General features: G+C 36.5%; 1 protein-coding gene across 5 annotated transcripts in view; it reads right to left on the bottom strand.

Annotated features, from left to right (window-relative positions):
• The window catches only part of UTRN (utrophin), a 329,881-nt gene that overhangs the window by 51,679 nt on the left and 265,666 nt on the right, over positions 1–12,536 (bottom strand). For all 5 annotated transcript variants that reach the window (XM_056488825.1, XM_056488823.1, XM_056488826.1 and 2 more), the window contains 2 exons: positions 4,243–4,304; positions 3,183–3,257 (listed from right to left, as the gene is read on the bottom strand). In XM_056488825.1, coding sequence (XP_056344800.1) covers positions 3,183–3,257; positions 4,243–4,304 — 137 coding nt within the window. The remainder of the gene's footprint in view (positions 1–3,182; positions 3,258–4,242; positions 4,305–12,536) is intronic.

Here is a 12,536-nt window from a genome sequence, read left to right as displayed (position 1 = left end):
TTATTGTAGTTTTCCAGAAGACTAAATGCTATGCTTTCTTGAAAAATACTTTTATCTCCTTTATTACAGAATTCTTTCTATAAGCAGTTGGTGATACAATGGATATTTTACAGGGAAAAAAGGTTTTGCTCTCAAAACCATTCAAACACGATTGTGAAAATCTGGGGTTTGTATGGTGAAAATAAAAGGCCATCAATGAGCTCTTCTAACTCCTTTTGCAAAAGGAAGTGGAAAAGATGCAACATAAATGGTATAATCCTCAGTGATTGTTTTTTTACAGAAGCAAGGACTTTAAGTAAAAAAATAGTTGCAATGCATTAGTATGCTTGCTACAATATACATAACATGCAGTTGAAGTATATGAAAAGCTCACACTGAGCTGCTTGTGATGAGTCAGTAACACATCTGCAGTATAAATGTCGTCTCTCAAACGAAAACAATCCACGTGACAATCTCTGACATGTTGTGAACTGCTCTTCACCAATCATCACAACAAATCATAGAATCAGAAAATTATTTTTGTTGGAAGTGACCTTAAAGATTTTCTAGTTCAAAGCTCTCTGCCAGGGGCAAGGTCACCTCCCACTCGATCAGGTTGCTCAACGCCCCATCCAGCCTGGCTTTGAACACTTCCAGGGATGGAGTATCCACAATTTCTCTGGGTAATCTGTGCCAGTGTCTCACCATTCTCACATTAAAAATTTCATACTAATACCTAATCTAAATATCTCCCCTTTTAGTTTAGAACTCCTTGTTTCTCCTTGTCCTATCACAATCTGTCCTTTTAAAAAAGTTACTCTCCCTATTTTTTATAAGCCTCCCTTAGGTACTGAAAGGCTGCTCTCTGGAGCCTTCTCTTCTCCAGGATGAAGAACTTCAGCTTTCTCAGCCTTTCCTCATAGGAGAAGTGCTCCATCACCCAACCATCCTCTTTGCTTGCCTCTTGACCTGCTCCAACAGGTACACATGCTTCCTGTGCTGAGGATCCCAGACCTGGATACACCATTCCAGGTGGGGTCTCACAAGAGCAGAGGGGGAGAATGACCATGTTAAATAAGGACCCCAGATTTGCAGTCTGTGAAAATTGGGTAATTCTATCTGGGCTGGAAAACAAGTACAATAGAAAAAGAAGCAAGAGCAAGATAACACAAACCACTATGAACAATTCTGCCAAGAACTCAAAGATCATCTACCAAAAGAGGATTACATTCCCAGCCCCTTTTCCCCATCTACCCTTCCTCACAGCCCTTGCCTTTCCTGTCCTGCACTAAAATCAGTACATTCTGTTCTGACCTTACAGCATCATATTTGCAGGGGCTTGCATTTGTTTATCTTTCATTTTCTTTTTTGTTTGTTTGGGGATATTTTAAACCCTTCTCTTGGGCTTGCAAACAAATGCCAGCCATGTATTTATCAAAGAGGCAGACTGGTAATTGCAGGAAAACACCTTGCCACTGGTTTGACCTGAGGTAGCTGAAGTGTTTGGCAATACACTCACTGCAGCATAATCTTCTACAATACTATAAAGGATGTGATACACTGGAAAAGGCTCACAGCCACATTCAAAAACAACAGGAACCCACAAACAATTCACAGTGTAACCCTGACCACTTTTTGAGCTGTGGAGGGAGAGTGAAGCCAAGTGAGGGTAAACTGCTTTCTGATGACATACATACTGAACTTAGGAGATGGCCACTTTTCACACTTTCCCCTCATGACTTCAAAAACCTTCATGACAAAGAAAACCCTGTAAAAATTAATGTAATCACTTTGCTGGTTTTGTTTTGGTGTTAGCTTTTATTTTAGGTTTGGGTTGTGGGAGTTTTTTGCTTGTTTGTCTGGGTTTTTTTAAATTTTCTGGTTACTTTGCAACCTGTTTCTGTAAGGTACTTAATGGCTGGCTAAAAGCAGGTAATTAGCTTCATAAAACAGACTGACAGCACACAAAACCTGCCCTTTTTAAAGCTTGTGAAAACTCCAAAAGCTTTGGAACGCCAGAAAGTTGTAGCCTTTGGGTTTGGCTTAACATTACCATCCTTGCACTAAAAAGAAGCAATTCAATAGACACTAAGTCTGCTCACTTCACATCTTGGTCTGCTGGCATTAAGATCTCTCATTCATATCTCTGCCTGAGCATTCCAGAAGGACCTGTGAGAGGTACTGCCAAGTATTTCTGAACGAAAAAAAAAAAAAAAAAAAAAAAAAAAAAAGAAACAACTCTGATGCTATACTAATGCAAATTAAGCTACACTTACACTTTTGGATGGCACTGTCCATGGAGAACAACCAGAGAAAATTACTTCCATTCCTGCTTACTTCAGCACTTACCTGGCTAAATAAAATCTGGGACATGCAGTTATCCTGTCATGCCATTTCTGGCACAATGCCTACACAGGTTTCAGTGCATTTTTGCAGTACCATTCTGCATCTGCTTAAACATGCTGAATGACCAATCCTGCTTTTAACCAACCAATGGGCACAAAATCCATTTCTTCCCTTTCTGCAGCAAGGAGACTTTCCCAAACAAAAAGAGAAACCAGATCATTTAGTTAAAGCAGGTGTGAGTGACTGACTCAGGAGTAATTACATGCACCTGCTAATGGCAAATTTGTGGTTGCTCTAATCCCATGGAAAGTAGTCAGGCATTACTTTGGGGCTTTTTATTAAAAAGACCTTGCAAATGATAGCAGGCAAAGAGACTGCACTCTTCCCTCAAACAGAAAAGTGCTTACAGCTCTCTTAGTCCCTGATGTCTAAACGTTCCATTTTTTTCCTCTTGTGTGGTTGATATTCCTATTAACATTCTTAAATTTTAAATCACTTAGAGGAACTCAGCAAGAGAATTCTGAATATACATGGTGATTTTCTTCCCTTTTTGCCTTTCAGTACCATACTTCAGTATCTGGGGCATTAAAATTTCTTGAAAATGAGCTAAAGAATGCTGCACAAGAATAAAATATCATCATGACCCAGTGCTACACAATTTCCCAGTACATCTGCAACACAGGATACACTCTTGCCCCATTTTTCTGCTGCAGTGTGAATGCACTCTCATTGTATCTGCCCCACATAATCTGAGACAGAGATAAGGATGACTTTGGTCCACCATCAATGTTGCTATGCAGCTGACCCTCCCCTCCCCAGGTGGTGAGAGAAGCCATTTCCTCAAAGGCCCAACTCACAGCACAGTGCCTTCTGCAGCCGGCGGATTTTGATGGCCGTGCGGTAGGCGGAGAAGCGCACGTTGTTCAAGTCAGCTGAAACAGCAGAACAGAAACATGAGCGCCCCAAAAGCAGAACCCACAACTTTCCTTTACATATAAATCCTCTTATTTTGGAAGGAGTCTGATGTCCCTTCTTTTCTCTGCAGTGAATTAATAGGATATATTGGAACATATTTAAAAACCTGACAAGTTGGGACCTCAGTCCAATTCACCTTCAGGGAAAGCCTCCTGACTCTGACAGTCCAGGACCTTAAAGAGAGTGGCCCTCCAGAAATTCTGACCCTATCTTGGCACATGTAATACAGATAGATATACAGGAGAGTTTTACATATGTATTATGCACTGGTACATAGTTCCCAGACAATTGCTCAAATAGAGTAAGTTTCTCAAATAATTTACAACTCCATTAGATAACATACAAGAAACAGAGGGCAGCAAATGTCACAGTAATAGAAAAATGGCTTAAGCTATAATTTATATGCCACGATTCTGCAAATAGTGCTTTAAAATGGACAATTACAGAGCTGTAAGCTCTGTTTTAGAAACTGATTGGTACAGTCACATTTTTTTCATCACTTAATAGTATTTTTACCCTTCCTCTCCTTAGAACGGGAGATTTCACAGTAAATGTTGATGCTATCAGGGCATGTTGAACTAGTTGTAACATAATACAGTTTAGCTTTTACTGAAATGGTAGCTGCTCTATTACCAAATTAGTTCCTTGCAGATGAGCACCCTGGTTTAAACATGCAGAGAGCCTGTACCATTGGACAGTTCCTTGTGAAGTTAAAAAACCAAGGTGCTGCATTAAAGCATACAGAGTATATGGTTCAGAATTAATATTGCCAAAAGACAATACATGACATTACCAAGGCAGTAGGTTTTGGGCAAACTGAGTCTCATCACAAAGTGGGAAATGCTATTAAACTCAGTTCATGAGAACTCCAACATGGTCAGTATCCAAATGCAGCTTTTACTCATGGAATAAAAATCAAAATGTTTTAATGAATGCACTCACCTAAGGACTGGAAGAGGTCAGTCATTTTAGGATGATCCCAACAAGTTGTCTGTGTCTCATGACTACAAAGGAACAAAGTCAAAGTTTCAGTAAACACACATAAGCACTTCCAAAGAATAAAATCTTAAAGATATTCTGATTGTCTGCATTTAAGTGGCAAGAAATCCCTCAGCTTTAACTAAAATGTATGATCTGTACCACCCAGTTCCTTGATTTTATAATCACAAAGTTAGTCAGACAATAGCCCACCCATATTTAATAATATTTACTTTTGATTCTAACTGTAATGGTAAGAGCTGGACTCTGACCCTGTAGCTAAGAGGTACATTAATAAATGTAACATCTCCTGTGCTGTAAAATAATAAATATAGTTGTAAAAACAATTAAAAAATAAAAATATTGAGATTTTATTTCAAACTTAATTGCATATCTGACCACATGTATCAGAACACAGACCATGTTAAGCTTTATCTGTAATATTTATTTAACATGTAATATGATCATTTAGATTGGAAAGGACCTTTAAGATCATGGAGTCCAATGCAAAGCCTGATCAGCATCCACACAACCCATCAATAAATATCTTGATTTAGGGGACATGCTCTACACTAATGTTCACAAAACAGAGATTCAATAGGCAGCATCTCTTAAGCTACTGTTTAGTGTTGCTGTTTCAATTTATCAGGGTTTCAAGTAGGCAGCCATAGGGGTCAAAACATGTACTATGTCAGATCCACTGAAATCTCCAATTCCCTTCTACAAGCCACACTTGTATTTATCAATATTAACAGATAGAACTATTGCACATTCTTGTCTTAAAAATTATTTACATTTGAATTAGATTTGCAAGGTAATTAATCAGAGAAGTCATGTTAAAAGGATTCCCTTTAAAAGTTAATGAAAATGAAATTATATTACCAAATTAAACAGTAATGCTCAGAGAACACTTTGTTTCTACTTAAAATTTGCTAATACACCCAATTTTTTTCCTGCATAGAGGGATATTTGGTTGTAACCAATGACTTTTAAAAGGCCCCTTTGGCATTAAACGTAGTGAACTGTATCATCATTTGCTATATATAAATGGCTGTACCTCAGTAAGTGCACAGTAATTTATCATCAATGTTTATTTTTTAATCAAGAAACCAACCTAGAGTAAACCCTTTTATGCTACGTGGCACCAAAAAATTGTATAGAAAGTCCTTGCTCCAAAGAACTGCAGAGACAGGACAGGTACCATAAGGGAAGGCAAGCTCCTAACAAAGTAAGTGCTGAGAACCCTTTTGTGTATGCATTAGCCTCAAACATTTACCAGTGGAAAGTGCATGAAATGGGTCTCTGTACATGGGACACAATCCTCACTTTACAGTCCATCCACCAGCACAACCCTTTGAGCTTTGAGTCTAACCTAGATATTCAGAGACAGCTTCTCCCCATTGTGCTTCACACTCTGCCATAGATCTCATTTGTCTATCTGGCACCATCACAACTCTGTGAGGTGTTTTTCATGGAATTTATAGGCAAAATATGCATTTCCTATTAATACAGTAGGTACAAATCTCCTTGTCCCTCTTTGTGATTGCTCCCTAGTTGCTGACTGAACACGACCACTTAAACAAGAGAGATTTATACAATAATCAGCTTCTATCAGACCTTGATTGACTCTAAAATACTACAGTAAACTCTCCTCAATTCAGAAGAAAACACTTAAATACATCTTTACATCTGAAAACATCTTGCTGAATAGAAGCTTTTATTTGATTTCATTTTGATATCATTATCACATGAACTCCATTCATGTTTCAAATTTCCAATAAGGTGGTCGTGGCTCTGGTAGTACTAAATTCCAAAGCTAATGCACACCAGTAAATTAGTGGGTTTGCACTTTTTAGAAAGACACTTCTAAAACAGCACTAGGCTTATCTTTGCCCAGAAAAGTAATTTTGAAAACAAGTAGATTGACAATCATTTTCCTGTAAAAGGCACACCAATAAATCATCATGAAGCCAGCAACAAGAAATAATATATTTGGATTTTAGGCATTGGCATGGTAAAGGCCGGTGACTGTCCAGCATTCTCACCCTGATGTCAAAAGACTACAAGTATATCAGAAAAAAAGAACATATACAGCTTCAGTAAATATTGAACAGGAAATACAATATAATAGTTCATACTGCTCAACTTTTTTAATAATCTCAATCTATTCTGCAAGCTGCTAAATGTCTGCACTATTATGTTCACAGGATGCTATAAATACCATGTTGCTCATTTAGAATTGTTGCCAAAACCCACTACAACTGCCCACAGAAATGAATAAAATATATGATCAGTTTAATAAAGATTTTTTTAAGGACAGGGCTTTAACTCAAATTCCCTAACAAGACACTTCCAAAAGTCAAGCCCCAAAACAAAACAAAAAACCCCAAAACAATTGGTGATTTTACTGTCAGAATTCTAAGTGGAAAGGATTTCTTAGGATATTCTGAGAAAAATAAACCTTTAATTAAACCACCTCCAAACTTTTATGTTGAAAGTAAAAGTAGGTGGAAGTACTGTGACAGAAGCTGTAAATACATGTATACACAGAAATATATTTCCCTCTATCTTAAATGTTGAAATATCAATGAAACACACTGCATGTAAACTACATGCAATTTAGCTGAACCAAGTCCTGTTTACTGCCTTAGAAACTATGATGTCAAAATTGCAGTCATTATTTCCCAGTTCCCTGTTTTCTGGCATTAAACATGTGGTTCCATGAACAAATATATTTCTGATTATTGGGGTGCTGAGGATAGTCCTGAGAGAGGCAGCAGAGGTGCAACGTTTATTTAGCTAGGTCCAGAGACCTTTTCTCTTTTTTCTTTCTTTCTTTCTTTCTTTTTTTATTTTTAATTTCTAAAAATATTGAAGAAAAAAATGCTTAAATAGTTGCATAAGTTTTTTGCCTTTTTTTAAATTCCCCCTCTGGAAATACACTCCATTACACATTTGCAATACTTAATTAGGATGTGGGTACAGTTAATTGCAATTTAGATTCCAGCTTGTAAGTAATTTATATATCCACATGCAATGAATAAGAGCTGATTTTACTAATCAAACTTTATCCCTTAAATCAAGTTTTCAAGAATTAAGAGTAAACAACAGTTTAATTATTGAAATCGTATGCTTTAAATACAGAGTTTCAGTACAGTTTTATCTGAAAGACTAAAATCACTTTAATAGTGACAACATGGCATGCAAAAAATATGCTTTTTTCTATTTTGTGTTTACTTAACATGAAGCAGAAAAAGTGAACAAGATATCAAAAACTTCTATATCCTGCACTGTAGTCTTGTTTCTCCACCTGATGCAGTCAATACCTGAACAGCCAAATTTTCCCTTTACAGAAAACACAGAACATGAAATTTATGCCTAATAATGACCATGAAATATTTTTCTGCTTCTATTTTATTTGCAAAAGTAATACATTTGTGCCAGACTGCATAAAGACCAATGGGTTTTTGAAACTTATCACTCAGTTTCTTCCTATGCCACACTGAATTTGTGAGAAAGAAGGCCAAGTGAACATCATCAGGTGAAACTGAAAAAAAGCAAGAGAGAATCCCTTCCAAAATTACCTTATAGTCAGTACTACCTGACATGCTAAGTGACTACAGAGGGTGAACATGACTGTGTCAGTGTAATCCCAAACCACCCAGCAAGAAACCATTGGTAACAGCCACGCAATTCTGTACAAGGATCTTGCAGGGAAGAGGAATGGGCTCAGAGTGAATGAGTCACCAGCTCAACAGTCTGCTCAGGGCAAGAGAGGCAACAGCTTCACTGTCACAGGCAGTGCTGCTGCCTTCACCAAATACATTCCATGGGCAGGTGTCATATAGGCACCAAAGCCAGACTTCTCTGGACAGAGCCATTGAAAAAAACCACGTGATTGTAAATTTAACAAGAGCTATAAAAAAGCATCTTACTGAACTTTCAAAAAGATTCACACCAAGCACTCAACCAAGAGCAGAGAAACCTGCAGAGTCTTCTGTTACAACTACCATGGCACTTCTGTCCTAGGTCACAGTGATTACTCTGCAAGGAGCACCTTCTCTTAAAAGTACCCTGCTAATGTCAAGAACTACTCATAGAGTGTGGTGATATTAACTTTGATTGAAGGTAAACAATTGGGCCAGTTATTCATCTCACTTTTAAAAGGCACCAAAAAAAATTTTTTTCAAGGTGTACAGGAGTCCAAGGAATCTACCCAACTTATGGACCCAATATGAGCCACGCAGCAAAACATGCATCCATGAATATATTACCTGACAAAGTGGCATAATTTAAAAAGTCAAAATGCATTTGTGTAAATTTCACTAACAAAAAACCACAATAACCATGAAATATTCCAAACTACAAAGCCTACATGACAAACATTTGCCCTTACAATCTGTTTCTTATCCATTATGTTTGCTGGCAGCTTTCTAATTATAACTGGCAAAGATAATCCATTTTTAAAATACTTTCTGATTGTAAATAAAAAGCTGAGAAACAGTAAGCATGTCATTTAATTTATGCTCTAGAAAGAATAGTGCTAAAGAAATTAATGGATTAAGTTCAATATCTCCACGTGCTCCAAGATGCTCACAGGGTTGTAAAAAGAAAAATCTATTTGCTCTTTTTCAGATTTTTTTGTACAAGGAAGAAAAATAGAAACAGGTTATAGGTATTTTTTATAATTTCTTATCATGGACAAGGCCTCTGTTGATAATCACTGGTGAGCACCACAAAAAATAGCACTCTGGCATGATGTTAATTACCTTTCTGTTCCTGTAGTCATTTGCAAAAAACATGACCCAAAATCAGAATACTGATCACTAATAAGTCGACAGCACTCAGAACTCCAACTTTACTATCCTTGCCAAATTTCAAATGACATAACATCCCCACTTTATGTCATGGAGTTTTATCTAGATCCGGCATATTTTCTTTCCTTTTTTCTTTTTTTTTTTTTTTTTTAAAGACCATTTGAAAATACTATTTTGTGGTGAAAAGAGTTGGCATAATGCATCACAAGGGTATTGCACCTTAGAGGTTGGTAGAACAATTTATATGCAGATATTTTGAAATTACTTCAGAGAAATGTGCTGCTGCAGTGCTTTAATTGAAAACGAAAACGAGCACAGGAACTGGTAATTGAAGAAACTCTCAAACCCTCAAACCTGTATTACCTCTTTCTGTATATTATTTGTTTTCCCTTCTAAAGGAAACAGTAATGCTTATAAGAATGAGATTATGGATATAAGTATGATAAGAAAAAAGATTTTTTTTTCTCTATTCCATTACTTCACGCCCTCTTCCCCATGCAGGCATAAACCAAACATCAGCAAAGGCTTTCAGAAGAGTCTTGAAAAACGGAGAAGCAGAAAACATTTTATTTCTGTCCCCATAAAGCTGAAAAAAATATAGGAGGTGATAAAATAGGATGTCTAAGATGCTAGTGATGCCAGCCACTTTGCAGGATTACAGAAAAGGCAAGGCAACTATGGAGTTTTATATTGATCAATTTAATGGTTGCAACAAGAAATTGCTCTCCCTATATGTAATGCCTTGCATGAGATTAAACTCACTGCGATCTCTTGTGTATTATCTTTTTGTTTCTTCTGCACAGCATAAATACCTAATAATTTATGGCATTGAAAGGTACATGGCCAAAGAAGGCTTAAATTACAGCTAAAAGAAAAACAGTGAGAAATGCTAGGGTAATTATGCTTTCTGCATATTCATCATGTTTCCCTTATGGATGTTTAATGATCATTGTGTTTCATTACTCTGCTTCTCTTTAGAATATTTTTATTGAAATGCTATGTAATACAGGCTTTACTTTTTTTTCCCATTTACTGTTATGGAGGCCAAGGATGTCTTATTTAACATCTTACTAAACAGACTTGATAAATGTACAACAACAAAAATTTTTCCCTATTAAATCTCAAATCTTTACAAACCAACCTTTGAAAAATATATTCAATGGCAAGTTTGCCAAACCTTTTGCCCAAATCTCACACTTTTATTACCTAAAGTGCACTAGTAAATACTGTGTTGCATTCCCTTCCACGTACTCATTAGTTCAATTTTAAAAGTATGAAATACTATGGTTTGTTTTTTTCCCAGCAGCCCCAAGATTTTATAGATTAAGGTTTTCATTTAATTTTACTACTGTAGACTACAGTCTATGGAAATACGAAATATTGAATAACTAGCATTAAGAAAAAAATCAAACAGGAGGCAAAAAGGATTAAATAAAATCACATCAACAGATGCAGCAACATTTTGCAGATCTGACTTAAATAGTAAGACAATTCAAGAGAAGAAAAGTGACAGGGTAAGTCACGTGTGTAAGTTCAGTTCAGTCAAATATCCACCACAGTCCAGGAAACACACACCTTTATAAACCTGAACCAAATTAATTATAAATCCTTCTTCCAACTAAGCAGGATAGTTACCCTTTCCAAAACACCCCAAACCAGACTGCCTCTGTCTGAACTTACAGGGCAGTGGAGGTTGTACACTGGAGTTTTGATCATTCCTGTGCCTCATTACCTGATTAAATACAACCCCATTTGCCAACTGTTAGTAAATGGGGTGGGGAGAACAGACTGGACTCCAAAGTCACCACAGCAAAGACCTTCCACTGAGCAACTTCTCTCTACTCATGTAAATGCAAGCTACCTCTGGTGTCAGGAACCAAATAAAGTGCTTCTGACCTGAAAACAGACATCTTGTATCATTTTGACACTCTCCTTACAGATTAATTGCTACCTGAAGTATTTTCTCCTGCCTTCTCAGGCACAGTCCCCTAACTTTTTTAAACTACATTCTCCATGCAGTAAAACTACAGAGCGAAGTTGGTTCTTTTTTATTTTTCCCAAATACTCAACAGAGGTACAACTTCCTCATCACCTGCAGCTATGTCACTTTTTGAATATTTAACATTCCTCATTCAAGGACACAGACAAAAAGCTATAAAAATTAAGTTATAAATTCATGGTTGTCAAAAAAATGCTCTTATTCAGAATTTCAGTAACCTGATTTCAATTAGCATTTATTTCCCTTTCAAAATTAATTTTTAAATCTTATCATTTTTCAGCCACTAATAATTGGTTCATACTTTTATTATCCTTGTTCTGCTATACCATAAAATGAACAACTGGCATCTTAAATCTTCCCTCTGAATATAGAGGTCTTCTTGTAAATACAGTCAGTTGCTCTCAAACGATAAAGTTTTTGAGACTTATTACAGCTTCTTGTTCCTTCTACTCATGCTCTACTCGTGCTTCACATCAAAGGCAACTCATTGAAAAATATTAGTATTTTTTTTTTTAAAAAAAAGGAAATTAAATCAGTTTCTCCCTCTTTTCTAGCTTTTCTTTCTATATAATAAAACATCATTGAATCTTATTGACTGCTCTCTTGAATTGTCTTACTCATATAAGCATGTAATCATTCCAAACTAGTAAGTTTTTCGTGCCAGTATTTTCTGTCTTCTTTAAACTGTGTCTGAAATTAAGTAACAGACAAAGATTTAAAAGGGTATTTAAAGCCAAAAGTACGTGCCAACCTCATCATAACAAAGCAATTGAAGTTCAGAATCAGCTATTTTCTGTTTTATCTTCCACAACTCTCTGATTTATCTATATGCTCCTGAAAACAATTATGTTTAGATCAGTAAGAAATAAAAAAGGTAGGAAACTGCCAAGGTCAGTCAGCTTTCCAGACAAACCCCAAGTTTTTTTAAAAAAATAAATCCTACTAGTTACATGTACCATCATTCTTTTTCAAGACACAAGAATCAAGACATTGCTTTAGCAGCATATATCATGTTGAAAGTAGGGAAAGATTACTGGAAAAGTCTTGAAATGCAGTAGTTAATTCTGGTGACTTCATTAAAGTCATCCTGAAAATAAAACAGTGGTCTCTGCTACTAAAGACCTCAACCCTCAAAGAACTTGCCCTATCAAACCTGGCCTCCCAGACTTTCTGTGAAAAACCTTTAAAACCAATTTCTAAAAGATGCTGGGGTTTGTTCCTGAGCCCCAGCTGACTTCATTCCAATCTAGCTCTTGGGCCACCAACACACTACCATGGGAGCAAGGCCACTGTACCAGGGAATACTCTGCCACCAACTGGTGTGCTTGAAGGATTGAACCTAATGCACTTACTGGAAAGATTTTCTTCTGAACCAGTAATGAAATAAATGGGGGGAAAAAAAATTCTCAAAAACTGAACTTCTGCTGAGGTAGGGTAAGAGA

Source organism: Oenanthe melanoleuca, chromosome 3 (genome assembly GCF_029582105.1).
Source record: "Oenanthe melanoleuca isolate GR-GAL-2019-014 chromosome 3, OMel1.0, whole genome shotgun sequence".
Classification (NCBI taxonomy): domain Eukaryota; kingdom Metazoa; phylum Chordata; class Aves; order Passeriformes; family Muscicapidae; genus Oenanthe; species Oenanthe melanoleuca.
Note: the sequence above shows the minus strand (reverse complement) of the source record. Positions and strands in the feature narration are given on the sequence as shown.